This window comes from Synchiropus splendidus, chromosome 19 (assembly GCF_027744825.2).
Source record: "Synchiropus splendidus isolate RoL2022-P1 chromosome 19, RoL_Sspl_1.0, whole genome shotgun sequence".
Classification (NCBI taxonomy): domain Eukaryota; kingdom Metazoa; phylum Chordata; class Actinopteri; order Syngnathiformes; family Callionymidae; genus Synchiropus; species Synchiropus splendidus.
Genome location: NC_071352.1, coordinates 13,940,389 through 13,954,323, shown reverse-complemented (window position 1 = coordinate 13,954,323; position 13,935 = coordinate 13,940,389). Strand labels below are relative to the sequence as shown.

Here is a 13,935-nt window from a genome sequence, read left to right as displayed (position 1 = left end):
TTAATCTTCTTTTTTGTTTGGTTATTTCTATGAATATTTCAATTTTTTTAAATAAAATGTGAATTAATCAAACAATTCCAGAATATGTGTGTTATTGTGTATTTCGTGTAGAATTATTTCAATTTTAAAAAAGGCAAAAAATAAACTCTTTTTTTGGACCACTGCGCTAATGGCTACACACGAGGATTCTTCGGAGATTTTAGCAGTTTGGAAGTCATTTTCCACTTTTTTTTTTTTTTTTTTTTTTTTTTTAATTAAATAAGAAATTATGGAACAATTTATAAACAGCTGTGATTTGATATATTTTCAACCTGGCTCATTGAAAAAATATAAATTTCTCCTGTGGTTTCTTTTTTCAATTATGATTTTTTTTCCTAAATAAAATGTGAATTAATGGAACAATTCAAGGACATGTGTGTCATTGTGTATTTAGTGTAGAATTATTTTTATTTTGAACAAACACAAAAAGAAACATTATTCTTTCAAAATAAATTTTTTATTCATGAATCTTCTTTTTTGTTAGGGTATTTCTATGAATATTTCTATTTTTTTTAATAAAATGTGAATTAATCAAACAATTCCAGAATATGTGTGTTATTGTGTATTTCGTGTAGAATTATTTCAATTTTAAAAAAGGCAAAAAATAAACTCTTTTTTTGGACCACTGCGCTAATGGCTACACACGAGGATTCTTCAGAGATTTTAGCAGTTTGGAAGTCATTTTCCACTTTTTTTTTTTTTTTTTTTAATTAAATAAGAAATTATGGAACAATTTATAAACAGCTGTGATTTGATATATTTTCAACCTGGCTCATTGAAAAAATATAAATTTCTCCTGTGGTTTCTTTTTTCAATTATGATTTTTTTTCCTAAATAAAATGTGAATTAATGGAACAATTCAAGGACATGTGTGTCATTGTGTATTTAGTGTAGAATTATTTTTATTTTGAACAAACACAAAAAGAAACATTATTCTTTCAAAATAATTTTTTTATTCATTAATCTTCTTTTTTGTTAGGTTATTTCTATGAATATTTCTATTTTTTTAAATAAAATGTGAATTAATCAAACAATTCCAGAATATGTGTGTTATTGTGTATTTCGTGTAGAATTATTTCAATTTTAAAAAGGCAAAAAATAAACTCTTTTTTTGGACCACTGCGCTAATGGCTACACACGAGGATTCTTCGGAGATTTTAGCAGTTTGGAAGTCATTTTCCACTTTTATTTATTTATTTTTTAAATAAAATTTAAAAAAATAAATAATAATAATAATAATAATAATTTTCTTCTTCCCACCTGGAAACATTCTTTAAAAAACTAGCAAAATATTTTCTTTTTTAACTAATTTGGAAAACTGTTTTTGTGTTGCATTCTTCATTTTTGGTTGTACATTTGTTTGATTACGATAAATTAAAATAAATAAAATAAAAAAAGGGTTGTAGCTGATGCGGAGTGATGATGTCACATCCGGTCGATAGTTTTGCATGTTATGTTTTAATGAGCCAGAAAAAATTCGACTGAAGGATTTAATGGCATTTTCTACCACATGCGGAACATTTACATCCAGAAAATGCGATGTTCATCATCGGGTCGTCTGTTCTGCGCCGCGGTCTGTGGAACACCATGACTGGCTGATCCGTATCGGTCCCTGCTTGGACCGGAACCAGCTCTTCAGGAGAGACGTGACACACTTTGAAGAGTGTTTCCATCCATCTGTCAGGGAAAAACATGGCGCCATGAAGGAGCCTGCACCTTCACCCACGTCACCGAACTTCCTCTCGACCACATCAGATGATCCGTGGTGATCAGCTGCCTGTAGATGAGCTACCTGCTCCTAGACAGTAGGTGGCAGCAGACTCGGGCGTCAGTCACGTGACGAACAGACGTCAGTTCAGATGGGGAGGAGAAAAGAGGCGCAGACGGCTGAAAGACTGCTGATGTTTAATGGAGCACAGCAAAGTCGAAGATGACGTCCATGCTGCAGGCCAGTCGTCGGTACAAACTGCCGCCACACACACGCACGCACGCGCGCACACACACACACACACACGCGACGGGACTGGAAAGGAAATCAAAGTGGACCCACATGATGCAAAGTGGTCACGCAGCACAACCGGGCCGGTGACTCTGGGAAGATTGATGTGACTGGGAAGAGGAGCGGCGTGATCCGGTCGGACAGACAGACAGACGGACGGACGGACGGCGACCGACGAGCTGGCGCCCGGCTGCAGCACAGACACACTCAGATGATGCAGAGTGATACACGATTCTTTTGTTTGTCAGATTAACTGCATCTCTCTCACACGCGCGCGCACACACACACACACACACAAACGCACGCACACAGTTGCCCCGCCCCCTCCCACCGTTCACAAAGCTTCTAAAATCAAATCAAATCTCTTCCCACACATTCCATTGGAATTCAGGTGGATATTCCGATTCGTCCACTGGTGCCCCCCTCCCTCAGCCCTGACCTGACGTGCCACGAGTCCCTCTTGGTGTCCGCCCCCCCGCCCTCCCCACACACACTCCCCCCTCCCCTCCCCTTGGCTGCACAGTGACTGGAGGGGGGTGCAGTCCCTGGGAACGGCGGGGGGGAAGAGGTGCGCTCCACTCTTCAGTCTTCGTCCGCTCCCTGGTTGAGGAGGAAGTTGGCCGCCAGGTTCTCGTTCTTCTCGCAGGCGAAGTAGGCTTGGATCACCAGGGCCTCCGGGAAACCCAGCGCTTTTAACTGCGGTAGAGCAGAGTTAGCTTGGCGCCACGTCACCGCGCCACTGCGGCGTCTCACCCTCTCGATGGCTTCCTTCTCCTGAGGTGTGACCTGGATGTAGTTGACGGGCGCTCCTTCCTCTCCGGCCGCCCCCATCTCTGCCACCTCAGGCACGTCTCCGCCCTCGCCGATGGGCTCGTTCAACATCTGGATGAACAGCTGCTGGTGCTGGCTGATTTGCTGCCGGGAGCAGAGAGAGACGGTGTTAGAGCGGACGCCTGGCCCCCCCCCCCCCCCCCCCGGATCCAGGAGCCTCACCTGCAGGAGCTGAGGGTTCTCTCGGCCCAGCTGCTGCAGCAGGGTGGGCAGCAGGCCCGGGTTCTGCTGGATGGCCTGCCTCATGTGCATGAACTGGGGCTGGGTCCGCAGGAAGGCCAGGGGGTTGTCTCCTGGAGCAGAGCAACACACACACACACACAGTCAGCACAGTGGCTCCCACACCTCAGCGCCGCGCTGGGAATCGCACCTTCAGCCAGAGACAGGGGGTCCGCGGGCCCGGAGGACGGCGCCTGAGCCGGAGGGTTGCTTTCCTGGACCGGGCTGCTGGGGATGCCCTGGGGAGAAGAGCACAACCTGAGCACCGGAGCGGCGGAGAGGAAGGGGGGGGCAGGTAGGGACGCACAGTCAGCAGGTACTCCACCGCCCGGTGGGGGTTGTTGAAGCTGGCCCGCAGCGCCGCCACCACACGCTCCCGCTCGTAGCCCATGGACATGATCTCCGTCAGCATGACCTCGTACTCAGCTCCCGTCACTGAAACACACACCGCCTCATCAGCGCCTGCTCTACCAGCACAAGCTTCCTGCAGGAGGACGTTCTTCGCATTAAGTCTGGCTTAGAAACTACACGGCAACAACGGAATTCTGAAGGAAAGGAGAGACCTATTTTACAATGTCACTCACTTCCCCCTCAGTGAGCTGCTCCGTCACATCACAAACCTCCACACATGCGCAGCTCCTCGACTTTCGCTCACAGCTACTGGATGAAATTGCGCCATCAAGTGGCCACATTGAGTCAAGACAAGTCAACACAGGAGCCAGATGACAAAGCAGCTTCACACTTCCTGCCTCCGTTCAACCGGAGTTTGACTTTGACTTTCTGCCTGAACTTCTTTACAGGACGTCAGAGCAACCATCCAGGGCAGCGCTCTGGACGTCAACATCTGTTTTTGTTGCCTTACTTTACTCAAAAAAAATAAACTTTCAAATGATAAAAATAAAGTGGAAAACAAATGAAATTGGCCACAAGTGTCGAGTTGAACAGGACTAAAGGAATAAATGTTTGCACCAAGTGCAAACTCAATGTGAAACTGAATGGGCACAAACACACGTCTAATGTGCGCTAGCCTGACCGTGCAGCCCGTGCAGTAGGGAGCATGGCACGGCTTCTGATGGGCAGCAAAACATCCATGAGGCTACTGTGAGGAAACTCCAGCAGAAACTCACATGCTTGAATGAACTGACTTCCACTCAGCTGTGTGACACTCCAGCTCAGACGGGGTTCTTTATATACCTCTATTATGATACTTTATATTCATGCTACTTTTCATGACGACTTCATGATTTTGTTCATCATTGCAGCGAAGCACGTTCCTATTGATTCACAGTGAGGGTGAGAAGGCATGGAAGGCTGGACAGGAACCTACCGAGGGCAGAGGAGGCGTCCAGGCCCTGGCTGCCTTCTCCAGAGCTGTGGAAGAAAAACACCAGATCGTGAACATCCGAGTGACAACAAGGCGACATTTGTGTTGACTTCAGAGTCAAGTCTTCTCAGTACACCATAAACTACTGAACAGATTTGAGGGCGTCATGTGACACCTCGCTGTCTCCCTCTTCCAGCATCATTGAGACCCTCCCAACAGGTCCGGGGCATCTCTGTCCACTAAAGCATTACCTCACCACATGCCGCCCCCGCCACCACTAGAATTATCGCTCCCCGCGACTATTCTTACGAGCAGCAGCTGCACCACCTACCATCACTGCGGCGGCACTTGAGTGACTCAACAAGCCGAACCAGTTGATGCTCCTCACATGAGAATCTGACGGAGGACTCACACGACATCAGCAAGTTCCAGTCTTCAGCGGCCAGAATCAAGCACTAAACCATGAAACTCAGACACCGTCTGACCTTCAGACAGTTGCTGCCGAGTTGCCCTTGAGCAAGCGGCAACACACAGGTGGAGGGTGTTTTATGTCACGGCCTCGTCACAACGTCAAGTCCAGATACTAGCTATTGTGTTTTCACGCGTCAAATTCAGCTCAGACTAAACTGAATGTTGGGGATCTTCACTGCACAATGAGGGGTACAACAGAGAAATGTTGACTAGACTGAGACTAACAACTCTACAGCGCCCTCCTGCGGTGAACAAACAAATTAGGAAAACTCCCATCAGGATTTCGGCTGTCGATCACCGATACCGATCACATGGATTGGCAATGGATTTTTCATCAAATGATGAGACCTTCTGTGTACATGTGAAAAAAATTAACCATAACATTGCCCCAGACATTTTCATATACCTCTCCAAGAAGGCAAAAAATAAACAAACCTTGCGGCATGCAGCAATTACTCTGTCAACTGAAAAACATTTAATTCGACATGAGACGTCGCAGTTTGAATCTCTTGAGACTCTGCTGTGTCCGTGAAATATTCAAACGGCAATTATTATATTATTATTTCTTGGGCAATTTGCTTGGCGTATGTCACGCTCGCACCAGCGGGTGTTGCTAAGCGCTAGCTGCTGCTGAGGAACCAGTGGTGTCACTTCCATGAGCCCAGAAGACTCTCCGTGCTCCGCCAAGTGCTGGTGCTTGAAGGCGCTTCCCTGCACAGTTGTGCTGCAGGATGCGAACTTCACAGGTTGAAAGAAGCTCCCCAGCAGACGTGCCGCTGCTTAGTGAGCAGCGAGGAGTCACAGCGCCCGGCTGTCACATGTGATCAGTTGTTGTGATTGGCAGTGGCTGGTAATGATCATGCTGAAATCTGCCGATCATGATCGGTGACTGATCGATCGGAGCATCCAAAAAGTAAATACATTAGTACAACAATAATTTGGACTCTAAATAGCCAGAGCTCTGTTTCTCAACTTTAGTAATTCAATGTGATCTTCAGTGTGGAACCCTTGCTGACCTCGCTGGCTGGCTGGCGGGCTGCGGACACACTGGGGGGTCTGGCTCCGGGGCGGGGGTTGGAGCGGCGGGTGCTGTTGTGGATGTGGTGGTGGTTGTTGTCGTCGGGGCGGACTCCTGCGCGGGGGGTTTTGGGGCTTCTGAGGTGGTCGGAGGTGAGGCGGCAGCTGTTGGTTTTGCCTTTGGAAAGAGTTGGATATTCATTTTAACACCTTTTAAAGGTAAGCACCCAGCAGCTTCTGAGAGCGACGTGGAGCCAACGTCTCACCTTCGACACCATTACTACTACGAAGTTCTTCTCGTCTATTTTGTAGTCCTTGATGGGCGTGTCATCCTGCAGGATCTTCCCGGCGTATATCAGCTTCTGCCCAGAGACGGGGAAGTTATCTTTCCCTCTCTCCGCCTCTATCTTCTCTTTCAAAGCCTTCACCTGCAGAAAAGACCGTTTCACACACATGAATGATCCACGAAGACGAGGTTTGTCACCAGGCAAATAACTTCACACAGTCTGAGGATTACGTTTCCTCATTTCAACTGTGTCGCTTGAGAGTCATATGACATGAAACGGATGCCGTTCGTATGAATCACTGGCAGCTGTGTCATCATCCAGCAACACCTGGCAAAATCACAACAGTCATTTTAATGAACACTGTCGAGCAGGTTAATTAAAAAAAAAAAAAAATACTCGCTTGATTACTTCAAAACAAAGAAACTATTTTAATTTGAAGGCTCCACATATCACACCAGCATTCAACCAAACTGGAGCCTTCTGTTTACATTAGCCCGTTCAAAGCTAACTAACAAAAAGGACAAGAACTATTTTGTTGTGGGTTTATCGACTGTAACCAATTCTTTGGAAAGTTGGTTTGGGTTGAAGGACTCATAAATGAAACTTTGCTGTGCTTTTCCCCCTGAAATCTTTTTAAATGTCAAAAATATTCATTTAACTAAACTAAAAATGCATAAAAATGTATTCCATACTTTTTTTACGGAATATTTTAATAAGTTAAAAACTAACATTTGACATTACTAGGTGTTCGGCCAAGTGTTTTTATGTAGCTGCATCGCTCATAATGTTTCTGGTTTCCTTAGTTACATTTGAAAGTACATACTGTGGGTTATGTTTATTAATAGTACAAGTATACAGCACTGATGAGGAGCAAAATGATCGTGATGTGTCAGAAACTATTACATTTATAGCTCGACTACAAACTTCAGTCCATAGAAATAGGTGAATACTGTGGATATATCCAACTTGAAACCTGGACAAGTCGGTGGATCGACGTTTTCATTTATATTAAGCGGAAAGCGGTGGTTTCTGGCTTGCGAATGAATGGTAAGAGGTGCAGTGGTCAGCGGTCCACTCAGTTTTCGGTGACAGTAGTGCAACCTCATGATCGTTCGGCCTGGGTGCAGAGGTTGAACGTGACATAAACACGCCAACAAATCCCGTCCAACTGACCCAGTCGTGCACATTTACATGGAAATGGTCACCAGAGCGATCAACACTGGCGTTTTAGGTTCAAGTCGGCGAAGAATCCAGCCTTTCAACTGCACGACTCATTCATAATACACACGCTGCACAACTACTGAGCTCCGAACTTGGGTGACGTGCTAGTCTGTTAGCATGCTAGTTCGCGCTGTTAGCATGCGGCTTCCAAACGGCGAATTAAGACGCGTAACTTCACAAACACGTCCGAACCACGAATCGGAACTCGACTGGCACCGTGCGCGACACTCCTTGTGCAGCGGCGCGGCGTTAAAAGACCTTTCCAGGGGCGAACGCGGTTAGCCACCGTTAGCAGGTTAGCTGCGGGCTACTCACCGTTTGTTCAGGGTCTATCTCGATCTGGATCGTCTGCTGCTGCAGAGTCTTTAGTGTGATCTGCATGGTAGCGGTCGGACAAGTGGGCTTCTACGGGCTCGGGAAAACTTTGGCTCGTCCAGAATTCAGCGTGTCTACAGAGTTTTGGATGCGATAACGGCTAGCCGCGAAATGTGTGTGTATCCATGAGCACTCAGCAAACCGCCATCTTTGGTGGCAAGTAGGTGGTGCAGCCAGAAAAACGCTCCACTGGATCTTATCGTCCGAACCGCGGAAGACACACGCGCACCAAACCGACCATCTGTATATTCTTTAAAATAAAAAAAAGTCAAATGTTTAGATCATAAAGCGATTTATTCAAGTAAACCACCGGTTCAAAAATATATAAGTTTGTCTCCGGATGACGCAATAAAGTAGAACAAAGTTGCTTTCATCGGCTTCATAACAATTATGAAAGATAAAGTAAAGACGGGGCATTTTGATGTCACTCTCGGACAGATATTTCGGGGGCTGGAAGCTAGAAAATCCGGCAACCAACACAAACCATGTTTGTGTTGTGTAAAATGTCACATGAAACAGAAACGAAATCGAGTCACGGGAATAATATATTTTAATGTTTCTATTGATTTAAAAAAATACAAAAATAATTCTCGCAAGAACCCAAATAAATACCCGTCAGAAATAAAAATACATTTGACCGGAAGTGATGACAAGGTAATGTATAAGAGGTAAAATATAAAAACGAGGGATTTGGCCTCCACAATGGACCCTGGTGAGTCATATTTCCCCCGAGGAATATTGAATAAACTCCACTCTTTAATTCACCAAAGTAACTTTTCCAGTTAGTACCATTTCCTCCCACTCGGGATGAATCGGAAGTGACGTCCTCATGATTCTCCATAAACTGTACCAGTCTATTGCAGCCAGCAGGGGGCAGAGTGGCGCCAGAAGAAAAGACTGAAGGAGGAGCGACGCCTCAAAACACGCAACTCGCGCGGAACTGCTGATGTGCGCTTCTTTTCGTTGCCTTTTCACCCCCGTGCTCGTGCGGTACCTTGGGGAGACCGGGACGCGTGAGAGAAAGACTTGTCTTCCGCGTCATCGGAGAAGAAGCGCGAGCCTCGGAGGAGTTCTGAACGCGATGTCTTTTTAAAGAGCCACACATCTTCAAGTCCAACTTTCCGGGCGGAACTGACGCACATTTCCCACACTAAATATTATACAGTAAATTAGTTGCTGTTTGACCGTTTTAAACTTAAGTTTAAAAGTGTTCGGAGACTCAGAGTCAAACTAAAGGTACTTTTTTTGCGAACATGGTTTAAATAAGTCAACAAAACTCGTGTATCGCGACACAAAACAGCGCTCTCCTCCGACCTCGTCCCCGGTCACGTGCTCCCCGCAATGGAGCAGGTGTGAGCCCGAAAATAAACAGGATTAATCCGCGGAAATAATGGCGATCTGCGAGATTTCCTCTCTGTCACCGGAGGCTCCATCACCAAATTAAACGCCGCAAGCGAGGCGCGCTTGACCGGCGGTGACCTCGCGTCCGCGCCGTCACTGGCGTCTCGTTGAGTGAGGTTTCAAGCGCCTCCCAGGTGTTCTGCCCACCATCTTTGATTCAGTGAAGAGGAGGGAGATGTCTTTATTGAAACCTGTGAGTGTTGAAGCGGGCAGGCTGAGGAAGAGAATGGAAGTGCCACGGCGTGTTGGGTGTGTGAGGGGACGCTGCCCTGAATGTGTGTTCATCTGGGTTAATTCTCCAGGACAGAACCATGAAAGATTAACAAGCAAGCCCCATGTTTTATTGAGAAATGCCGCCTTCACGGGCATATGCTTCTGAAACAGGCCGACCCGAGTGTGTGTGAGTGTGTGCTGCGGGCTTTTATTTGGTCCAGACAAGACCATCTTGGCTGAAAAGCCTCTCCGTGACTGCAGGCTCTGCTTTCACCACCAGCCTCCAGTTGAATGGCGTTATAAATAGATGCGCGCGGCAGGACCGCCTTGCTTCTTCTCCCACTGCAGTCCAACTCGGGAGTTTCACCGGCTGAAATCTGCCTTTCTGCTTTTCTCAGGTCGCGGGGGCAGCGCTCCTCCCTCGCGCTCCACACACTGATGCGAAGTTTCCCGGCTCATCACCGAGTCTGAGGGCCGAGTGTTTGCTCCTAATCTCGGGACGCTTTGTGAATAAATCATGATGCGCTGAGATAAACACCGTCATGGGCGTCGCCTCTCAGTGCACAGCACAACATGAGAAAGAGTCTTTAATTGGGCTGTCTGTGGGAGAGCTAGCGCCGGATGTGTCACTCCTCATCCTGCTGTCCTCAGAGAGAAATCCTTCTATTCTTCTTCTACACCCCCACAGGACCGGAGCCATGATACCACACACTGCTGAGAGTGAGCGCATGAGCGTAAGACAGTTCTGACACCAGTGCGGCGAGTGAGTCACACCAGCGGCCCACAGTTTCCCTCTCATTTCACACACACACGTACCTCTATCCTTGTGAGGACCTCTCATGGCCCTCACCAGCCTCTCCCCCTCGACCTAACCATCCAAAACACACGGCTCACCTGAACCAGGACAATCTGGAGCCCAGTTATTTTGATGTTTTAAACCCTCAATTTGAGGCTTAACCTGGTGGCGTCCAGCCAAATGGTCCTCACCAGGATAGTGTTTTGTCAAGAATTGGTCCCCACGAAGTAGGATTAACAAGCCCACACGCACTCCTACTTGTAATTCTATCCTTGTGAGGATCTCTTAGGGCCATCACCCTTTCCCCAGCCTCCCCCCCTCACCCTAACCATCCAAACCAGACGGCTCACCTGAACCAGGAACCAAACTGGAAGCCAGTTATTTTGAAGGTTTAACCGTCAAATTGAGGCCTAACCTCATGTCACACACTTGTCTCTCTGTCCTCTCATGCCCATAACCCTTTCCCCAGCCTCTCCCTCTGAACCTAACCATCCAAAACACGCAGCTAACCTGAACCAGGACTCCCAGTCATTCTGCAGTGTGGGCCCACCAGAGGGCTTGTACATTGTTGCGGGATTCAATTCTGACTTGACGCCGACCTTGATGGACCAGGATGTGGCGCAAACCAAAGTTTCTTTCTCCAACCTTTCATCAGAAGGACTCCGTGGCGATGAGATCACGGCGCCCTCCTCTGTCTGGTGACGAGCGTCTCCTCGGCTGAAGGTGACACGGAGGAAGGCTGACTGTGTCGGCCGGTCGCCATGGCGACGGCGGATGCTTGACACCCGCAGCGAAGGCAAAAGAGAGCGGTGCCAGATAAACATGGAGCCCCTAGCGAGCGCGACAGCCGCTAATGACACCGCAGAGGAAAAAGCATGGATTCAGACTCGCGCACACACACACTCTCGAGCAGCAAGATTGATGCTCCTCACTTGCTATCAGCTCTCCCTCCCACTTTCCCAATGCTTTTCTCACTTCTATCTATATCTGTCCTTCTTCACGCCGACTCCTCAGCAGCACACTGCTCCCACTTCCAGTGAGAAGAGGCCCAAGAACACAGGTCCTCACACACACAGCCATGTACTCTTGTTTACGCCCATCAATGTGTTTGTTTTGTGGGGACATTTTGGCCGGTCCCCACAAGATTAAGCCTCAATATGAGGGTCAAAATAACTGGGTGCTGGTTCAGGTGAGTCATGTGTTTTGGATGGTTAGGTTTAGGGGGGGAGGCTGGTGAAAGGGTGATGGCCAGGAGAGGTCCCCACAAGGGTAGCGTGTGCTAGTGTGTGAGCTGGCAAAGTGAGGTCCGCTATCTCACTACAGTGGGAGGATTTCTGTTTCTGCCCTCATTTGTGAAAATGAAGTTTGGCCCAGCGGCGACCCCAGTCTCCAGGCAGAGGGAAGACGGAGACCGGTGGGGCTTCAACACCATCAGACCGTCACCAAGATGAGAAGAAACACACGGCAGAGGCGACAAACAATGGCACCTGAGGATCGGTCCGTGTTATGGGATGAAGTGTGAGAGTTAAAAAGTCCAAATCTCAGAGATTAAAGGCTGAATTTAACACTTCACTAAAGAGAAGTGATGCAGAAGCAGAAATAGACAAGAGTCCTTCAAGTGAGCAGAGAAGAGCGCGTCAAAAGAGTGAGATTCAAATGTGAGCGTCATATCAGTCGGGTTTAGGAGCCACAGTGTGGTCCAAACGGTCATTATAGAACTTGAACTCCAACATTGGAAATGAAAAGTTGATCATCAGATGCTCTCAGTCGCATCTATGTGGGGAAGGGTGGGATTATATTCTCCTACATTCAATGGTGAAGAGAATAAAGTATCTCAACATTCAAATGATCCTGATATATAAAGAGGAGAAGCAAAAGATAGTCACGAAAATAACGTTTTGAAATAAAAGCCAGTTATGGACAAAAGTTGGGACCAAACATGAGTTCAAAGTGGAAGAGTCAAAGGGTGGAATTTTGAGCCTTCAAGTCAAAGTTCTGGGATTAAAGCGCGGCACTGTGTGCTGAAGTCATTGCTGACTCGGGGATGAAAGCGGCTGCTCTGCTCCTGGTCTCTCCTGGATGCCGGACCTCCCGAGCAACTCAGACTGGTTCAGGGATTGGGCTCAAGTGTCATCAGGCGGGGGATGAAGCGCAGCGGCCCGGAGTCTGTCCTTTTAGGGCTGGTGCTTCAGGACCTTTTAAAGCTGCGGCATGGATCAGTGGATTCATCTCCATCGAGCGCATCCCTTAATCTCCGGTCCATTTACAGCCACGGAGCCGGCGCCGCCTGACGACTCTCACTCCAGCTCACTCCCAGGCAGAAGCATCAACACAAAGCGCTCCCCCAGCTGCTGGACCGGCCCCGCTGTGGAAGGACGGGCCGCTAAAAATACCCTCAACAAGCCGCTATTTATATCCCCGCTGGCCAGAAGTCGAGCTCCGGGGGACCTCAGCATAATTCATCTGCCGCGTCTGGAGGGACCTTCTTTTTTCACAGAGACTTGGGATCCCAGGGTGAAGCGCTGGTCACAGCGACCTTGTTACCGACCTTCAGAAGGTGGTGGAACACCAGTCGGCTGCTCAACATTGTGACCTTCCTCCGGTCACACGAGCCAGAGACGTTCGTCTCCCGCAAACGGCTCGTATCCTGGTGGTCTGCAGTGCAGACTCAGGCCCTGAGAGGCCAAGCTTGTGAGCACCGTCCCGAGTCGCAACACGTGAGACTGCTTTGATCTCTGGTGGGCCACACAAACTGACCAGGCGGGTCGGAGTTGGACCCCAGACCTGAAGTGGTGGTCGGAACGGTGGCTGTAAGAGACCTGGCTCGGGTGGACGAAGACCACTCACATTTCCTCCCTCACGCAGACCGCGTGCAACACCAGCGTCATGTGACCCTGCGCTCTTGGCCTGAAAGAAGGAGGCGGCCCAAAATAATCCAAATCAACTGAAGAACTTCAAAGAGTTTCTCTGTATCTGCTGGTAAATTTAGAGCCACTTCACTGTCTGCTTCACCAGAAGAACAAAGCAGGACGGATGTTGTCAAGTCCAAATTCAGCAGGGTTTTCTTTTTTAAACAAACTAACTTCATCTGCTGGGTCGAGGCCACGTGCAGCGCCTCCTCCTGGGCAGAAATAAGCAGCTTTTATTTTCTGTAGTTAAAGTCTTCTGTGCTGATGTTCAAGGTCCTTCAAGGTCAAAATATGCTGAAGCTCAAATGGGCTGGTGGGTCAGGGAGACGGAGGGTTCCTGAGGCAGAACAGCTGCTTTGGAATGATGCGTCTCCTCCGACTGCAGGGCAGAAGAGAGGTGGCGCTCACCTGAAGAAGCCTTCGCGCTCACCTTCTTTCCATCGATGCCAAGCTGAGACGCAACAGAGAGAAGCTCCACTGAACCTCAGAAGCAGAAGAGCGTCAGCACAGAGAAGCTCCGGAGGGCTGCCACCTGCGCGACCCCTCCCCCTCCTGACCTCGCGGCTGAGCAGACTGGGTCACATCGATCTCTCACAACTGAGCTCAGATTATTGCCGGGTTGATGGTTCTGCTGCTGACAGATGGCGTCCACACACCGGCTCATGGCTGGCAGGTTCTGAGAGCTGGAGCTCTGGACCTTCCTGGTCTGAAGAGACCACAAACGTGTTGAAAAGTTTGAGATGGGAACTCCATCTGGCTGGAGCCAGATTAACCCTTGCTGTGATAATGACAGTTGATGGCTCCCTTAAGACTCGCGGCGCGGTTGGTGGATC

The 13,935-nt window shown here is 48.3% G+C and overlaps 1 protein-coding gene across 1 annotated transcript; it reads right to left on the bottom strand.

Annotated features, from left to right (window-relative positions):
- Nucleotides 1-1,821: 1,821 nt before the first annotated feature.
- rad23aa (RAD23 homolog A, nucleotide excision repair protein a) lies at nt 1,822-8,075 on the bottom strand. The gene is made up of 9 exons (XM_053851712.1): nt 7,724-8,075; nt 6,167-6,328; nt 5,900-6,078; nt 4,416-4,459; nt 3,396-3,523; nt 3,240-3,327; nt 3,032-3,162; nt 2,792-2,953; nt 1,822-2,734 (listed from the first exon to the last, which is right to left on the bottom strand). Exons 1-9 carry the CDS (start codon nt 7,787-7,789, stop codon nt 2,621-2,623), a joined length of 1,074 nt encoding a protein of 357 aa, XP_053707687.1. The 5' UTR covers nt 7,790-8,075; the 3' UTR covers nt 1,822-2,620.
- Between the last annotated feature and the right edge of the window lie 5,860 nt (nt 8,076-13,935).

Coding starts and splice junctions, on each gene's coding strand:
- rad23aa (XM_053851712.1), bottom strand. CDS start 7,789: ATGCAGATCACACTAAAGACTCTGCAGCAGCAGACGATCCAGATCGAG. Junction 6,079..6,166: donor TAGTAGTAATGGTGTCGAAG/GTGAGACGTTGG, acceptor CTCTTTCCAAAG/GCAAAACCAACAGCTGCCGC. Junction 3,163..3,239: donor CCCCCTGTCTCTGGCTGAAG/GTGCGATTCCCA, acceptor GCTCTGCTCCAG/GAGACAACCCCCTGGCCTTC.